This window comes from Crocodylus siamensis, chromosome 1 (assembly GCF_052110815.1).
Source record: "Crocodylus siamensis isolate JL-2025a chromosome 1, ASM5211081v1, whole genome shotgun sequence".
NCBI classification, from domain to species: domain Eukaryota; kingdom Metazoa; phylum Chordata; order Crocodylia; family Crocodylidae; genus Crocodylus; species Crocodylus siamensis.
The window spans coordinates 256,681,309-256,701,098 of NC_143395.1; the positions used below are offsets into that span (position 1 = coordinate 256,681,309).

The 19,790-nt window shown below is 42.3% G+C and overlaps 1 protein-coding gene across 1 annotated transcript in view; it reads right to left on the reverse strand.

Annotated features, from left to right (window-relative positions):
- DSCAM (DS cell adhesion molecule) overlaps positions 1–19,790 on the reverse strand; it is a 628,177-nt gene that overhangs the window by 76,141 nt on the left and 532,246 nt on the right. Inside the window, exons 20-21 of the mRNA XM_090031636.1 lie at positions 13,614–13,767; positions 358–475 (exon numbers count right to left, since the gene is read on the reverse strand). Coding sequence (XP_089887762.1) covers positions 358–475; positions 13,614–13,767 — 272 coding nt within the window. The remainder of the gene's footprint in view (positions 1–357; positions 476–13,613; positions 13,768–19,790) is intronic.

Here is a 19,790-nt window from a genome sequence, read left to right on the forward strand (position 1 = left end):
AATTGTATTTTGCTACACGATGATATCACAGTGATCACTGACAGTACAGTTAAACTGCCTGAGCCTGACGTTAAATTAAAATCCGAAGTAGATTTACAGTTTTTAATATTTTCATATCCCTTTCTTTTTACTTTTCCCTCCTTTTCAGTACCTTTTGATGCTGCCTGCCAGCTAGTGTCAGCCACTGGCATATTGAGAACTGCTCTACTACACTTGTGCCTGGTCTCTGCAGAAGGGAGCAAGGATAGAATACTCCCTTTCTCTCTTGACACACTCGTGAAATATCAAGCACAACAATGCCCCACATTTTAAAGCTAAAGTGGCCTTATTCAAGCTGCACATTTAGTTGCTGGTTACCTATCCTTCATCCATTTGACTGTAGGTGATGGGTCCCCAACAGCCTTGCAAGGAAGAATGATATCCTTCATCCATGGAGTTGTTACTGTGCCACTGAATGTCAAAATTCTGGCTGGAGCTGAGCAAATAAAAGAAGAAAACTGAAATGGAGTTTCTTTTCATCTAGTCAATGAGGAAAGAACACAAACACCAAAAAATAAATCTTTAAAGCAAGCGCCAACTTGTTCCAACCTGCATTCCTATTAAATAAATTATTTCCAACTCTATGATTGGGTATTTATTTGAACACAAGCAATACTTAATACTTGGAGAAAAGAAAATCTGGGTAATATAGAATGGGAAGGGCCTTGAAACAGGAAAGAATAAAACTGAGAAGCTCTTAATTACTGACCCTAGACATGGGGAAAAGTTAATCTTTTGTGTATTTATTGGACAGTCAAACCTTATTCGAAAGGGATACCCTGGGGAAAATTGTCTCATAAGTCAAGCTTGCAGGCATAGTATCTACAACAGGGAAGAATATTATAAAGGCTTAGCTAATGAATTAAAGCACATCTGTCCTATGACATCCTTATTAAATTTTAAGTACCAACAAACAAAACATCTCATGCACCTCACTGGGATAAAAGCTGAAATCAGTCTGAACTTATTGATGGCTTTGATAAACTTTTTATGAATAAAATGCTTTCAATGGTTCAGAAGCATTTCTCTGGGAATCCTTATAATTTTATTTCTTGCTCTTCCTACAAAAGGGGACAATTATTCAAAAAGCATTGCCTATATGAAGTTATGCCTCCTAACAATCCTAAGATCATAGATTTTCTTGACACCTGCTTTATGTTTGGGGGACTGGCTTAGGTAGCACGTTTTTCTTTCACCATATACAGCAGGTCAGGAAATAGAAGTTATTCTGGCTATTACTGATATTTCCATTCAAAATCAACATTAATGATAAAAAGAGAACTATCACACTAGTTAAAATGTTGCAGTGTGGGCATCATTACAGTCTACAATCTAGCAAGAATTAGCAGTTTAAATTGGTATTGTAGATACTTATGGTACCAACTACACAGGTAGAACTGCCAAAGGTCATAATCTGACATGTAATTTTCAGTGGCCGCATCTACACAAGGTGCCTACTGCACAGTAGCTCATTATTACTGCTCCATAGCTTGTCACTACTGCACAGTAGTGTCACTGGGCACAAACCGTGATGTGACACTACTGTGCAGTAGTAACAAGCTACTGCACAGTAAGCATCACTATGCAACCATGCTGGCATGCTACTTCATAGTAATGCCAGTTACTTGGTTATGCAAGCACTAAAAGACTGCACAATAACAACTGCATAGTGGGCAGCATGTGTAGATGCACCCAATTAGGCCTATATTGGCTCAATGGGAAAATAAAAATCTTGGTTCTGATAATAATATCCACAATTGACAGACAGACAGATATTAACAGTAGAGTCAGTTTGGTTCATCTCATTTAGTGATATATGGACAATAAATCAAAATTGTTGTAAGCTGGCTATAAAGAATTTACACCAGATATAACATAGAATGGATATTTTCTAGTGAAAATGCAGAAATTAACTAGGATGCTATGTTAATGACAGAGAGAAAAATCTTAAGCTCCTCCAGTGTAGTACCTAACTCATTTGGGGTAAAAAAAAAAATGACTGAATGGTACCTTAGTGGTCCCTTAATACTGAGACCAGTCAGGGACAGTTCAGTCCGTGGTGAAACTTACAGTTTGGACATATGTAACATTTGGACTGGTTTAAATGCAGCTTAAACCTGAGGTGAACAGCCATACAGTCCTATTGAACTGGTATAAAGCTACCTGGAACAGTGCAAAAGTGTACCTGCAAAATCAAGCACCCTCTTGAATTGGTTCACCGTGAACTGGGTCATTGTGACATGTGGACACAAAACAATCCATGACTCAGGTTTGCCCAGCTCTGGGTATCCCATGCTGCATTGTTGCTCCTTCTTTCCTCCTCCCCCAGTGCTGCAGTTGGTTGCTCTGGTACACAGCCAGAACTCTACTGCCCCCTTTTTTTCCTCTTTTTTTGGCATTTTTTTAATCCATAAGCTCTCTTACATAGCTTAGTCAATGAAAGCTATCTTTCTAACAACCAATTGTGTCCTCACTTTCTACTTGACTGCAGCCTCTCAGCATGGCCCCCGTCTCCCACTCCCTGAAAACCCCTTCTGGGCATCCCAAGACAGTAAACCACACTGAGGATTTTGGTCAGGCACAGGCTAGTGAATTTTATTATACTCATGTTTAGGAGAGAAGGGAAAGCAGAACAGTAAAAATGGCCCTAGTCAGTTCACGCACATGCTATGGCCCTCAAAGTTGTAAGTAGAAGCAGTCCTTCCACCCTCCCTTCTCACTCTCCCCTTTTCAGCCACTGTGAAGCATACTGATCTTGGTGCTCACTCCCTTCCCTGGTGTTGGAGCCACAGCACTTCAATGCATAATAGATCAGCAGTTCTCAACCTTTTGCACCTTACATCCCAGCTACGTATGGTCAAAAAATCCTGGTCCCACCAGTCGAGGAGTAGGGGTAGGGTAGGTCCCCCCAGAGGCCAGTCGAGGAACAGGGAAGGGGTGTCCCCCAGCAGCTAATCAAAGTGCACAAAAGTGTAATGGAAAGTCACCACCGTGGCCTGAGTCCCACCTAGAGGACCCATGTCCCACTGGTTGAGAAACCCTGTAACAGATAAACTTTCTACCTGAAATGCTGGGGCACTGTACATGTGGACACTCTGGACCTGTGACAAGTGTGAAGACAAGTGTGAACCAGTTTTCAATCAGTGATATTTTGGAACTGTTCAATGGTTATATGTATCCATGTCCTTAGAGCAATCCAATGACCATGGTAAGTTGCTAATTGTATCCAAGGGGCCATTCCCACAAATGAATATTACAAGGAAATTTTATTTTAAAGCACTCTGCTCATAGAATAACTGATCTGGTCAAAGATATGGTGAACTTTGCAAGTATCTCATCAGAAATTATTCATATGGGGTACATCCACATGAGATACTTTACTATGCATTAGACTAAGCTAATGCTCAGTAAAGTGTCTTCACCTACACACACTCAGCAATTACTGCACAGTAGATAAGCCTAGTAGTATCTAGATTAGTTCAGTAGTATCTAGATTAGTTTAGATATTACTAGATATAGGTACTAGAAATATGAATTAAGCTAATGCACTTTTGACTCTGAGCAGGAGCAAATTGCTCCCTCAGCCTAAGTAGCAGGGGGCCACAGAGGGTGGGAAAAACTGCCCTGGCTTCCTGGAAGCTGCCTCCTAGCCATGTGGAGATTGGCACAGTCCCGATCTCTATAATGTCTGGGAGGCAGCTGCCAGACATCAGACAACCCCGGCCCATCAGGCATTCCCTGCCCAACAGAGATCAGGACCAGCCCCCACACCCTCTCTCAGCACAGGGCTGGCACCTGGGGAGTCTGGAGCTACTCCTGGACACTGCAAGGGGCAGAGCAGGGCAGCAGCAGCCCTAGACTGACTCTCCAGATCAGCCAGGCCCATCCCCCCCAGCTCAGCAATGGCTGCCTCATTCGCCCCAGCTCCCAGCTCTTTGGGGAAAAAAAGCCCCGTTCACTGGGTGCTGCCGGGTGGGGGGGCAAAACCTGCTGCCCTGCACTGCCCCATGCTGCATGTGGGGCTTTGCACAAGCTCCCCCAATCTCCCCCTCACTCCCCTAGCCTCCCAAGTGGTGCCTTGCCCGGGCCAGCTCTGGCCCTTTAAGTAAAAAAAAAAAAAAAAAAGATAAAAGCACCACTCACCCTGTGGCCCAGAGGCAATCCCCACTGCCCCATGCCATGTGGGAGGCTCTGCACAAGCCCCCAAAGCCCTGAGGCCACTGCAGGAGCAGTGAGTCCCAAGGCTTTTCTAATTTTTTTTTCTTAAAGGGTCAGAGCTGGCCCGGTGGGGCAGACATGTGGGGGGGGGGGCTGGAGAAGTGGGGGGTTTGGGGGTCTTGTGGCATGCAGTGTGGGGCAGCGGGAGGCAGCAGGGATTGCCCCCCCTGCCAGGCAGCACCCAGTGAGCACTGGGGCTTTTCTTTAAAACGCCAGGAGTTGGGGTGGGTGGGGCAGCCATGGGGGAGGCTGGGGAGTGGGCAGGGCATGGGGCCTTGCAGGGGTCCCCCCATGGTCCCCTTCCCCCTCCCCTGCCCCTAATTCTTACCAGCACGGAGTCTGCCTGCAGCTCCCTGCTGCAGCCACTGAGGACTGTCTGAATCATCGAAGCTCTCCAAATCTCTTCCAAAGATTTGGAGAGCTTTGAATTGATTTGGACCTTTTAATTGGTTCCCTGATTCGATTCAGATTCATAGATTCGGCCACCAAATCGGGCTTAATCTCCTCCAAATTGACTCACCGCCCAAAGCTTCACACAGCCCTAGTAATAAGAATATATTTTAAAAGTTGGCTCAGAGAAAAAACTTCATGTCATTCTAAAATTTTAGAATGCCTTGCACATGAGTTTTAAAGATGCCGGATTCAAATTTAAGACTTTCAATGTAAGCCAACATTCTATTCTTTTCAGCATTTTATGAGGCAGCTCAGATTGCAATACTATATCTGGGGGAGAGGATTTTTTTCTGATTTAAATTAGAAAAGCTCAATTTGTTTTCTTGAGTTGCAGGAGAGAGATAAATAGATTCCCCAGTTTTAATGGATTCCTTTTGTGCTCCATAACTCTAAGTTGTTTTCTTTCTCAAGATTAAATTTTGTGACTTTAAGAGATAGTCCCATTATGATAGCTAGAGAGTTAGGCAAATAAATCCTAATATGCTGTGATGATAATACAGTACAAGGGGCCTAACTAGAGTCTTGAAAAGCTAATAAATTCAAAGTTAGGATGACAATTCTGTCTTTATTACCTCCAACTGAACTTAACACTGAAGCAAAATGTTACTGTAGCAGCTGTGGTCTGTAATAGAGAGGGGCTGTATTTCAGTTTTAATGTACTGATTTTCCCAAGGATGTCTCTTAATTAAATTATGACCTTTTTTTGGTCCTGAAAAAGATGTTAAAAAACAATGTGCTGAATTTGGATACAACTGCACTGTGTATTGAAGTTTTAACCAAGATCTGTTTTAATCATGCATGTCAATCAGAATTTGCATTTAATAAACCATTTTGCACCAATTCAAGAAACATGAAAATGAGAGCCAGTACCAAATATAACTGTGTTTTAGCCTCTAAAAACAATATCTAATGTAAAATTATACATAAAATAACAGGCCTTGAAAAGAGATGGGAAATTACTTCTGTGGGACTACTGGGATTCATAAAGCGAAATTGATTCCACATACTATGTGATCAATTTGGACTGTGTTGTGTGGATTATTTTGTAGTATTATGGAAGCCTCAACCTCTCAAGAAATTTACTCTGTTTAAAATTTTAATTAAAAACACAAGGGGCATGTCTAAACGTGCATTTATGCCAGTTTAAATTCACTGCACAGTAAATTACTGCACAGCAAAGGGGAATAGGCCAGCCTCTACACCTGCAGGCATTAAAGGGCATTAACACTATGTGTGGACTGACTTGGGACTAAAGTTAGTCCCAAGTCAGTCCGCATTCATAGGGTTACTGAGCAGTAAGTTGTTTATACATGCATTACTGTGCATTAACAGACTGGGTGTAAATTTGATAACTGCATTATGCAGGTATCAAATTACCATATTTGATAAGCAGCCACTGGGGACTATCCAAATCAACAAACACTCTCTGAATCTTTTCCGGTGATTTGGAGAGCTTTGAATCAATTTGCACCTTTAAATTGGTCCCCTGATTCCATTAGGATTTAGAAATTCAGCCACCAAATTGGGCCGAATCTCCTCTGAATCGAATCACCACCTGAAGCTTCACACAGCCTTAATTAGCATGGCTTTTCCCATTACACATTAATGCACAGTAGAATCAATCTACTGTGCATTATCTCACGCAGATGCACACAGTATGTTCTAACTTTATCACGTAATGTTCCACAGATTTAGGATGGTCTAAGTGTAACATGTAACTTCACCCATGGACATCTAAAACTGCAGTACCTTGGTGAGAAGCGCTAACTAGAAACTGGAACTACTGGAAATTCATGGTGAATTTAATTTTAAAAGACACTTTTTGAAACAGAATGAAATTCTTAAATGTCTCGCCTGGCAAAAATTCTAAAATATCCATCTTAAAGATATTTCCATGGCTGCGCTAGCATCTGATGAAGTAAATTGATGCTTATGGAAGCTTATACCATGAATCTCTGATTTAGTTAGTTTATAAGGTGCAAATCTACCCTGCCTACTGCACAACTTCAGACTAACATGGCTAACTACCTCTCAGAAATTATAACAGGCATTTATGAGTTTAGTACGCTTTAATCCTCACAGATTAACTGAGAGAGCTATGCTTGTACTGTTTATTGCTCAAAGTAGTTCATCATTATCAAAACATTCTACATGTGTACAAACACCCTACTATCTTTATATGAGAGCACATGATGTTGCTATAAATTCTCTCATCATTAAGCTAGCATAAAACAGCTCTGCAATATTCCTTTGTCCCCTGCTTCTCTCTCTTCCCTTGTTTGGGAAGTTTATGTAGTTTTATATTTAATTTTATTATTTTGAGTCTTATTATAGAAGTTCACATCCTGAGACTAAGAGATGGAGAGCCAGAGTTTTAAATCAAAAGCCACAGTGTACTCAACCCCTTTCTCCAGATGGCACAATCAAATCTTAAGATGAAACTGTACTGGACATTTCTGAATAAGAAGCTTATGGCACCTCACCGCATCTCAGCTTAATCAGAGAATGGCATGTACTAGAATAAAGCAGTAAAATGTATAGACAAGTCACAGAGTCCCTGTATTCATCAGGGGATGCTCTGGGGCAGGAGTTTCCTTCATTTATTGCATATTACAAAAAGAATGTGCATTAAAGAAACAGAAATATGGTGTGAGGATGCTATTAAGTCACCTACCTGCAACTGCATTTTTAAAGCAGAAATCTAAATATATATATATATACCATTAATGTTAGTACAGAGACTAATCAAAACAAGAGAAATAGAACCTTCATATTAAGAGATCCTTTCTGTTTGCAGTCACATTGGGTGCCTGTAGATGTAAGGGGAGGCTGCTCTGACATGCTGTAACTACAGCATGTTGGAGCAGACTCAATTAATCATGTCTGCTGGAGCATGCTAATTAGCCCACTCAAACCAGCCTCCACGTCTCATGTATCAGTGGCCCTGCACTTCAAAATGGAGCATGTGTAAAAATACTTAGTTTTCCCTGTGGTCTCAGATTACTATGGGGGGTCCAATTCTGTCATCCTTATTCACCTTAGAAATCCTTTTTATTCAGGAGTAGGACCAAGGAGATAAAAGTAATAAGGTCCTACTCCAGCTGGAATTGCTCTGAGAGAGTCATTCCATTAATTTCAGATTACCAAATCGGAGCCTGCTCTAGCTCTTGTATTCCAGGAGTGGATGATGCAGTTAGCTATGTCAGCCTTATGTCACCAGAGGAATCCCTTACATTAGTGAGACAAAGGAAAAAAACATAAAAAAAACATAAATGTCAGCCCAAAAAAGATGAAACAGTGGGAAACTAACACTGGAAGAAAATAAACCATTTCCGCAATTCACAGGAGTTCTTTGAAATGAATACTGTTAAAGGCAGATTGCAGCATCAAATGCAGTTAATACAAGTTTTCTACAAGAGAGTTACTTTATTGTACATGTTTAAGAGCCAGTTCTACAGAAGAACAGCTGCCTACAAAAAGTTATTACAAAAAAATTGTTTCTAGAGCAGGGGTGCTCAACCTCCAGCTCACAAGCCAAGTCTGGCCCTGATGTTATGCAATCCAGTCTGTGGGACTCGCCATGGGTCGAGAAATTTGTTGGTGGAAATGTGGCAGTACTGATCTCTTGCTGCCAAATTTCAAGACCTTCAGGGAGCCCTGGGCCCTGTGTACCATATCAGGTGCCTGATCATAGAACCATAGAAAATTAAGGTTGGAAGGGACCTCAGGAAGTCCAACCCACTGGCCAAAGCAGGACCATCCCCAACTAGATCATCCCAGCCAAGTATGGAGATTCTATTACCTCTCTGGGTAACCTGTTCCAGTGCTTTACTACTCTCCTAGTGAGAAAGTGTTTCCTAATATCTAACATAAGTTTTCCTTGCTGCAACTTGAGATCATTGCTCCATGTCCTGTGATCTGCCACCACTGAGAACAGTCTAGCTCCATCCTCTTTCAAACCCCACTTCAGGTAGTCGAAGACTGCCATTTAATCCTCTCTCAGTCTCCTCTTCTGCAGACTAAACAAGTCCAGTTCCCTCAGCCTCTCCTCACAAGTCATGTGTCCCATTCCCCTCACCATTTTGTTGCCCTCTGCTGGACTCTCTCCAATTTATCCACATCCTTTCTGTAGTAGGGGGCCTCTCATGCACAGGGCCAGGAGAGGGTGGCATGGGCCACCAGGGCCTGATCCTGGCATGCAGAGTTGGTGCCAGACCCCAGTGCCCAATCCCAATACACAGAGGCAATGCCAGATCCCAGGGCTCAATCTTGACATGTGGGGCCAGGTAAGGGGTTGTGGTAGGCCCTGTATGGCCTGCTCCTAGTCTGCAGAGGCTAGCTAAGTGTGGCCCAGTCCAGGTATGTGAGGCTCAATCTGGCATGAGGACCAGCCCTACACTACTCATCTGACCCATGGGGCCAAAAGCATGAGTACTGCTGCTCTAGAGCCTTACCAATATTTTACATTGCCTTAATCTTAATGGATCTAGATGGAAAATCTAGATCTGTGCAGGAAAGTGAAATAGACAAAACAACATTCAGAGAAGTGTTTGAAAAGCTGAGGAATTCTTGGAGAGGGCTTCAAAGCACCCAGCCTCGTAAGAATTAGGAGCAGGGCATCACAAAGCACACCCTCCCCCCTGACCTGCCTATGCACCCCCTGACCGCAGTGAACCTAGGAACCCTAATGAGGGTCCCTAGTACGGAGCTGAAACTGAGACAGAGACCTTCCCCTTTCCCATCCCTGCAGACTGTGGCTTCCTAGCTACATTTCAGAGCAGCCCCTTACCCTGTATGTGTTAGGAGAGTGAGGAATGGTGCAGTTTGGGATGCCTGGAGGAGTGACCACACATTAGCAATGAAATGCTCTGTGTCCAGACATAAAATTGAGCCAGATCACAGAGGACCAGCTCAAAATGGCACTTGATATTGTTGGTGTGCTTTTAAAATATTCCAGGAAGTTAGAACTGGATTTAAGTGTCTCACATACCCACAAGCTCCCAGTAAGACATGCATTGTTTTGGGAAGGCAGAATAAAGAAGAAAATCAAGATTTTTTCCAGAGCCATGGCTGAATGGTGGTCACATGGTACAAGATCAGAATCCACTTGCCAGTGTCACTTGCCCACCATTTGCTGCCCAGTCAAAAGTTAGACATTTGACCCTGTCACAATCACTGCCAAACTAGCAGTACTTATGGATGCACAGCCAAAAGCTACTGTCAGTTTAGCAGCAGCCTTGGCAGAGTTAAATTTCTAGCTTTCAGTTGAGCAGCAAGGGCAGGGCAAATTAACCCAGCAAATGGACTCTGCTCCTGTTCCAAGCAGCCAGAGGGGAGCACAGCTGCTACAAGCCATTCCAGCATCCCCATACCTCCATTCCAGCACAGAAATTAAGTTTCCTCACTTAAGATGTGCACCCTAATTTTGGAGAATGAATGTTTGGCAAAAAGGTGTATTTGTATGTGAGTAAATCTGGGAACTGAGGTATGAGGTGAATGATTATTTTCATCAATGATTCTTTTTAAACAAACTCCAGCCTTGTTCTGTGAGCTATGATACTTGTGCTGTTGTTTAAGCCCACCAGCACAGAATTGCCTTCCCCTGCTCCCCTGCCTCAGGAAAGGAGGAAGTTTGTAGTTAGCTTCAGTAGTTCATCCACTTCACTCCCCAGGTCTTGGATGACATCCTCTTTACTAGGCTGCCTACTGGCTGCGAGGTGGTCTTTACCTCCCTGATTCTCTTCTACCTGGCTCTGTAAGATAGTAAAGGAAGGCTATAGGAATTCACTTGATTCCCCCTTGTGCAAAAAGGCAGAGAACAAAGAGAAGCTGCAACAGGCCATATTAGGACATGGTGACCAAAAGTGTCATGCTCCTGGCTGTAACAGAAACTTGAATTTCTGCTGCAGAATCCTGGAGTTTACAGGGCCCTGGGTGAGATGAATGGGTCAGGCAGATACACATCTAAACTCTTGGGCTTTAAAATGTATTTAGGACAGTCGTGGGCAAAGTCTGACATGTGGGCCAGATTTGGCCTGTGGCAGACTCCATTGTCCAGCAGCCCCTGCCTGCATCACTGCAGCTGGTTTCCGTGGAGACCCCAGGAAGGGTGGGGCCATGACAGTGAGGGGCTGGGATTTTGTGGTAGTGATGGTGTGGTCCAGAGCTGGGGCAGAGCTGTGATGCACTGCCCGCACACTGTACCAGGGCAGAACCACAATTTGCTGCCTGCACGCCCTCGCCCAAGGTGTGCAGGCAGAAGATCACATCTCTGCCCTGGCTCCAGACCACGCTGCCACCATGACAAAATCTCAGCCTGAGCACTGGAGTAGTTCCCCGTCCAGCTGTGCACCCTGCCAGTGCTGCCTGGGCAGGTCTCCATGGAAAACCTGGTCCCATGCTGTCATGGCTCCACCCTTCCTAGGTCTCCATTGATATTAGCCACAGTGATGCAGTCAGGGGCTGCTGGGAAATGGAGTTTGGCTGCTGGCTAGATCCACCATTTTGCCCATCCCTGATTTAGTACATGCAAAGTGGGCACAGACAGAAGTGTAGCTCCTCGCTGTAACTCAGAGCACTTTGCAAGAAGTATTCTGAGTTGCAACGATTCCCCAGATGAAACAGAATTTCACTGTTGGGTCCAGGGAGGGAAGGGGGCATTGGGGAATCCAGCTGCTGGCTCCAAGCCTGAAGTTGGTTTCCTTTAGCAATGAGCCCTCCTCCCTCCCAGCCCATGTGCTGTTTTCAGAATGGGAGGGGGAAAGAGAGTAGAGTGAGATCATTTTAGGAGTTCCCCAGCCAGCTCTGGAGGGTGCGGTGGGTGGATTGGAGGCCTCCTCCTCTGCTAATAACTGCATAGATTTCTACTGTTCTTGATAAATTCCCCAAAAACATAACTTCTCTATTTCCTTTTCCTTCATTGACCGCATCACTACCTTATGGACAGCCTAGCCTTGTGAATCTGCAGATTCAAATCCATCTGCCTGTGCATTACTTCATGTTGATGGCGGGGCGTAGCTCCAGTCCATCTGCCCTTTGCTCAAGTGCTGGCTGAGGATCCCCTAGAATCTAAAGGGGGGGTCTCCAATCCCCACACCCCACACTGAAGCACTGGCTGAAAAAACCCCAGAGCAAACTATCTCCACTCCCTTTCCCCTTTCCCATTCTGAAAACAACTCTGAGGCTGGGAGACAGCACAGCCACATGTTACTGAAGATGCTCTGTTTTGAAACGTCTTTATCTGAAACATTATGCAATTGTAAGATTTCCTTGTATTAATGCAATGAAGAGTTCAGATTTTTGTGGGATCAGGCCCTTTTAAATTATTTTGCAGCCACGGACTCCTGTTTGGTCATGGATGTAAAGCACTTTCAGGGGCGAGATTGGGCAAAAATTGTCACTTCTGTCTGCACCTAGTGTTACATCTGTCCACACCCTCCTTTAGTACCTACTGCTTTGTTTCTCCCACCAGCTTTGATTCCAGGGACCAGAGATCCTTCTTAAATCCTTGTATTAGAATATAAGCATTTCAGAGGAAAAATGGATCTTAGAATAATAAAATGTGTACATCTACCTTACCAGATATTTGTCCAGCTTTCACATGGAGACTGTGATTTGTATAAACTGCCTTTAGACAATGTAAACCTTGCAAGGGGGCAAGGGGAGCTGTCTGGCATAGTCAGTCCTCTTAATTCACAAATCATTTCTACCATCTCATTTCTCTCAGTCTCATGGAGATTGTCACTACCATTAAATGTTGCTTAGGCTATTTGATCTCCAAATCCCATGAGGCCAAATCATTTTTAACTATTTACAACCATATGAAATATTAATTCCCAGCCTTGCAGGCAGAATACAATGTTCTTCAAGCTCACAACTTTGCCCATTGATTTTGTTGCCCATTATGTCTGAGCAGCATTCTTATCTGGGGCCATCATCTTCTTCTTTGTTCTTCTTCCCACCTCCTATTAAACTAGATCAATGCATTCCTACAAGAACATCTTATAATGCTACTTACAGTAATTTTCTTCCTTCCAGGATCAGTTCATATACAGTGTGCAGAAAGTTGCTATGTGTTAATAGTCTTATCTTATCACCAAGTAATTCTACCTCCAGAAAACGTATCTAGTAAAGTTTGTGGATTAGTCATTGCTTAACAGAGCTATATATGTCTACAAAACAGGATTTTCTTGACCAGCCCCAGATCAAGACATCATTATTACTTTTGCTGATAACTGCATAGATTTCTACTGTTTTAGATAAATTCCCCAAAAGCATAACTTCTCAATTTCCTCTTCCTTCACTGGCCGCATCACTACTTTATGGACAGCCTTGTGAATCTGCAGAGTCAAATCCATCTGCCTGTGCATCACTTCATGTTAATTAATGACTGTCATGATTTTTGGTCTTACCAGTGATTCTTCCAAGCTATCTGCTACGATTTTGAAAATTGCACTAGAAAAATAAATGTACAACACAAGAGGAATCATGGGAGTTTTGAGGACCCCCAATCTGAAAATTCCTGCAGTTTTCAGTTGGTTTTGACAATAAAAAAGCCTACTTTGATTTTTACAAGAAAAATCATGGAGCATAGAAATGAGTAGTTGAACACTTAAACATGGGCTATTGGCCCAGAATGCTGCACCACTCATTTGCACAAGCAGACGTGTGTGAAATCAATAATTAAGCGGGAAAAGTTCTGCAACTTGGCATATAAGTTAAATCACTGCACACTCAGTGAACAAACTTGACCAATGTAATGTCCCATGTAGGTACAGATTAAGGTAAACTTAGTGGTACAACATAAAGCAAATGAACTACAACACCATCTACCATAGTAATCACTGTTCTGAAAAGACAGTGTGCACAGAATATTTTAAAATTTGGAAGTACAGTCTCCATACCTTTAGCTAATGGTTCCACAGTGATAATTTCACTGCTGTTGCCTCTTCCAGCAGCGGTCACAGCCACCACCCAGACACTGTATTGTCGATTCCGACTCAGGTTGGGAATTCTGTAGGAAAATGAGTCAGGAGAGGCTTCAAACTCGCTGATTACCTGTGATGGGAGAGACAAACGTTTCCAAACTAAAATAAATAATATCTAGAGAGAAGTTGTTGAGGTCTTTTACCTCTGGGCACCTTGAATGGATGATAATCATTCCAAATGGACTGCAGATGTAGTGACTGGAAGAGACAGAACTGTCATACTTGATTAACTACAACACCCTCCCCCCCAAATAAAGCATTTACCTTGTTTTAGGGAAGGCAGAATGTAAAAAAAAAAAGAGAGAGAGATATTTTTCTAGAATCATGGATAACTATAAAACATAGAGTAAGCCCTCCTGGAAACATAGGAAGTGTGGCATCAGGAATTTCCTGGTGTAGTAGACTGAATCCTGAGATGCTACACTTCTTGGACATTCTCTGTTCTCAGAAGGACTTACACTATGTCAAACAAGGTTAGGCACTAGATCTCTGCAAGAACAGTAGCAAGACTGTTACTACCAAAAGTTTCCCTGGGGATGAAGCTGCATGCTTTCCCTGACAAAGGGGAAGGGAACATTTTAAAGACACACACTGAGCATCATGGACTTCTGCAGCTCTCGCTCATAGTTAGGATCCAGAAGTGAGTAGCTTACCAGAAACCTAACTAGGAATTTAGTTGACTGTAAGCTAGCCATGTGGCAAAAGGCGGACAAGCCCTTGAGATTTGTTCAAGCTGGTTTTCTTTCTATATTTTGCTATTCGTATTCCTTCCATTTCCTATCTCTCTTTGATTAATAAATCTATCTATTTTAGCACGCCTCGCTGTATGGGCTTAAGAGGGAAGGGACCTGCTAAGGTGGGTTCAGCTATTTTACTCTCTTCCCATATGGGAGGCTGCTGGTGAATGCTTCAGGCTAATATAAGCACCTGCAAATCCCAAGGTCTACAGGGCCTGTGTGTGTCCCACAGGGCACAGAGCCTAAGGAATAACCAGATCCTGGGTGATGGCGGTGGTTACCCTAGACTTGTGGGTGTGCTCCAAGAAGGGGGTCGGCCAGTCGTAGGTGCCCCAGGGGAGATGTTCGGAGCTTGGTGGTTGTTTGGGTGCAGTGAGGAGGGTGGCTCAATGCAGGAGCGCCCCCACACTGGCCTGTCACACATCAGTTCTTACTATAAGTAGTTCTTTATACAAGTTCCACATCACAAGCCTCACCAAGATACTACCAAAAGGTCACTTGCCGTCTTAGGCACAAATTACATTGCTTAGCCAATACTAACAGCTGTGAGAGGGTTAACACAAGACTCTGACCTGTCAATTTGCTGAGCAGATTCAAGTGGAAGCCATCTTGGCAGCCACATAGCACGAACAGTGTCTCTAGATTTCTTTTCCAGCAAGAAAATATCTTTCTTACTTAAAACATGCACCCCAATTTGGGAAGAGGACTGATTTTGTGGGGGGAGAAAATGCTAACTATATATAAGAAAATGTAGTATTTATTGGAAGCCACTAATATTAATTTAATTTAGCCATGTCTTCTTTTTTTTACAAATTGTTTATATTTTGTGCTATAGATTGCCATCAAATTGTTCTGCAAAAGTATTCAGCTGTTTTCTGATCTAATATTTGGAACAGACTATTCAAGCTTCATGACAGGTCACCTCAGACCTAGTCTGTACCACAAAGCTTGCAAGCAGAAGTCCATTTCTACTGGCAAAATGTTGAGAACCGCCACACTGCAGGATCTGCTGCAGCAATTGAACCCTTCTTTCTGCTGTCATAGCTGTAAGGCTTCTGCTATCAGCCGGAAGCTGGCTGAACATAAGTATAGAGAGCACCGTATATTCAGCTGGCTGCTGTGACCCCTTCAGCAGCTGGTGACTTTCCAGAGTGCACAGCCCACTCTTGCAACATATGGTTGTGGGGGGGTGTCCTTGTGCTCTGGCTGCTCTCTTTCTCAAAAATGCCTTGTGTCACAGCCAAGTAAGTACCGACAGAGCCTGAATCAGATGATCTGCACCTGTCTCTTAATGAGATGGGCTGACCTCTTTTTACCTTGCACGCAAGATCTAAAATTAAAAATCTTCTAACACTTTCACCCAAAATATTTTTTTTCAGTCACAAAATTAATTTTAGTTTTCTTCTGGATTAAATTCTTCTCAGCTATGGACTAGCTCAGCTACCTTGTTAGGTGAGCGGCAGAAGAGTCATATAAGAGCAGATAATGTCAGAATAGTATGTCCTACCAAGCCACATTATTGTGCTTCAGAAGTGTTCTGCAGGGATGGTAAAAAGGTGCCAATTCATGGCACAACATTTTACACAATATTTATGATAACTATCTAATTATAAAAGTATTGGGGTTTGAGTAGGGCCAGTGGCTTTGAAGTAAGCATACACTGCATAGAGGCTTTAATCTTTTAAATAATTTTATTGTATGGGAGAAAAGTTTTTGTCTCAAACTTGAATGGTAAATGCAACCAAAATAATACAGTAGAACGCTGGACAGGAGACACTGACTCTCTGACACTATTGTGGTTAAAGTCCTGCTTTTTCTACTTACTTCAGTGGAAGGAAAACACAGTCAAGTTTGAAGTGCATAGTCAACAATTACCAATATTTAGACTACTCAGTTTATTTCTGGCACAGGTTCTGTGAACTTTTATGTAAAACAAACCAATCAAGCAATCAATCAACCAACCCAGAAAAACCAATTACTAAGATGAATAAATACAAAATGATTTTTATGTGCAGTATCAGGCTTGGGGATGATTATGTAATGCCAATCTATAAATAAAGTGGTCTGAATGCCACAGAAATCAACATTTTATGGCGAGTTTTTCCTGCAAATAAATATATTGATGTAATCCGAAGTTTATTAAAACAGAGAGAAGGCATGCATGAAAGGTCTTTCATATACAAATATCAGCAGGTGTAAAGACCAATCTCATTTAATTGACATTTCAAAGGAGACTTTGACATAGAAGTGTTCATGTAAACAGCCCTTCAGTAGAAAACATTAAATAAACAGGAGCTATTTTTCAGGTGTCATGGTAACACCTCTGCAGTTTCAACTGATGAAGTGTCTCTGCTGGTGAGTAGGGCAATGCATAGCCCTTCACCCTTGAACTGGCATCTTTTATACCAGGAAAATACATCACATTGCTAAATTTGTTAAGTAATGTGTTAAACTCCATTTCCATTATTCAGGCAAGTACATTTAAAAATGTTATCTGGTGATGGTTAACCCCAGCATTCTCTGAAAGCCTGATTTTTTTTTTAAAGAACTTAGCCCCATCTACATTGATCCAATTTTTTTATGTACTATCAGGGTGTTAAAATGTGTTAATTTACACAGTATTAGAATGATGTTGTAGCTGTGATGATCCAAGAATTATGTAAGAGACAAGGATTTTTGGGTGATGTCTTTTATTGGACCAGGTGTATGGTTGGGATAAAGTTAGACGAGCTTTCAAATGCAGGTCTGAGGAGGAAAGCAAGCACAGCAATAGTTAAAACAGTGGGTAGAGTTGTGAAACTGGAGTGGGGAGAAATTCCCTAGGGATAGCAGACAATTAGAAGAAAAGAAGCTTGATTACTTGATCAAGACCCATATAAAGGAAGAAGGCTCATTACAATCTGTAGCCTGCAGCAGTTCCCAAATTCTGACAGATTGTGCACCACCAATTTAAAACAATACAACCTTAAGTACCACCAGCAAATTTCTCAGTTGAACCTTAGTACAACCAGCACATTTTTGTCATATAAAGTAACTATAATAAATTTGTTAACACATACCACTGACAGGTTGTCTGTGAACCACTTGTGGTATGCATACCACAGTGGTTATCCTGTTAAAAATGTGCTCCAGCTGATGTATGTGTGTATCTGTTTGTTACAGTTTTACATTTTTTTTTCTGAGGGATCATTCTGGTATGTACTTTCTGTTTAGTTTCACCCACATAGTTACCACGAGGGCTTTTGGTCCATTGGATCATATATATCACATTTTGGGAAAGACGTGTAGGATCCATGGATTATGATGGGTTCATTTTGGGGAGTATTGATTGTACTAACAGTGAAGTTGTGCTGACAGGGTAAGTATGTACTGTTAAGGTGAGGTTGTGTCCCATGTGATGTCTCTTGAGCAGTGAGGAGTTTACTGATGATGAGTTGGGCAGGGATTAGGGTTGTTTGAAAGATAGGAGTGGAGGGGCTGGCAATATTTCCTTGTCTGCAGACAAAGATGAAGTTATAATCCTCCTCAGCCATCAAGATTACACCCGAGGCCAACACAGTCTTAATTTTCCAACATTTGACAGCTCATCTAACTTTACTGCTACTATGCAGTTGGTCCAATACAAGATGTCACCCAAAAAATCTTTGCCTCTTTATTTACACATTATTTTAATTTTCCCAGATGGGAAAAGCAAGAATCAAAAAAAGATTTTGTAAAGGAATCAAAATTTGACCTTTCGCTCTGCTGTATGTTGTATGTATGGCTTCCGGTGATGAATAGCTTCCTAGCTCCCCTCAAAGTAGGCTATTCATCCCTGTTGCTCCTGCTGGAAGACTGGCCCCCCTGCAAGACCATGGCTTGCCAACCTGCTGCATGCTTGCCACCAGTAGTATGGGCAGCCTGTGTATGTGCCATGTGGGATACAAGACAGAGAACAGAAAACAGGTCAACAGATTGGGCAGGGGAAAGGATTGGAGTGGCACTTGCAAAGGGCACAGGGTGTAATTTCTGGTACAGTTCCCCAAAATGTTGGTCCCCACTGTGCTAGATTGTCTGACTCCAACTTACTCCTTCTATTGAGACCTGCATTTTATTATTGGTTTGTTCCCACTGTTTGCTTTCAGTACAGATTCTAATTTGGACCCTAATTCAGATTTATTCTGACACATCATGTCATGATGCAACGGCAGTTCGCTCTACTTAGCAAGCGTTTGACATGGTCTCAACAGCTAATATGGAGAGGTCAGTTTTGCTAGACACTTCCGTTATTGGCTGAGACACTGCACAGGGCTTTGAAACTCATTTGTCTTGACATTTGCACAAGAATATTGGACAAAAGTCTGTAATTTGACAGGCTGAAACCAATGTGAGGTCACATAAATTTTCCAGCATTTATTTAAAAGGGCACTCAGAAGGGCTAGATGGTTTCTGGCACTTGAGCTCCTTTATTAATTTATCTATCTAATATATCCTATTTCTAAGCTGTTAAGCAATATGGGATACATGCTGATGTATGTTGATGTTAGCTATACCAGGGCATTAACGTTGCCATTATTTTGTTAAAATGGAATGTCAAAACAGCATTTTGAGGAAATGTTCTTATTTTCCATGATTCCAGCACTTCCTCATTTCATATAGGGATAAAGTAGTTCCTTTCTGAAGACATCCCTCCAACTGTACGTCACCTTCATGGACACCTTAGATGACCAGCCCTGCAGTGGCAGTGTTCAAAACAAGACAAACCCCGACATACAGCTTTCAAGTCTACTGTTGGATAGAGGGGGAAGGTGTTGTAAGGTAGTATTGGAGATAAAGTGAACATCTAGCCTACCACAGGAAGCAGGAAAAGAATATAGTGGAAGCCACAGGTGTTGTATTCTCTTGTCCTTTACAGCCAAAGTGAAACTATTTTTGTGGACACAGAGATAAGCAAGGCAGACTAAGTGAGTGAGGCGACCCCAGAGCAGAGGTTCTTCACTGCCACCAGTGGTGGAAATCATAACCCTGGTGTCTCCAATTCTTTTTCAAGATTCCCAATATTTGGCTAGCCCCTTCCATATTGCTTCCCTATTGCTGGCTCCTTTATTGGTATTGAAAATTAACATTCTTAGCAATTGTGTAACTTCAATTAAGTATTCACTTACATGTCAAGTCAATCCATTAATTGGATCTGGTCTCATTAGCAAATGTGCCTACATTCAATAAGTGGAATATGCTATAGCAAAACGTTTGGTTTGCAACTGGTTAATAAACTTCTTGCATTGCAGCATCTAACATTCATTTCCAAACACTTGGGAATGTTCCAGTGACAAAGAATTGATTTTACTTCTAACTTTCTCCTGTCATTTCAGTTAGA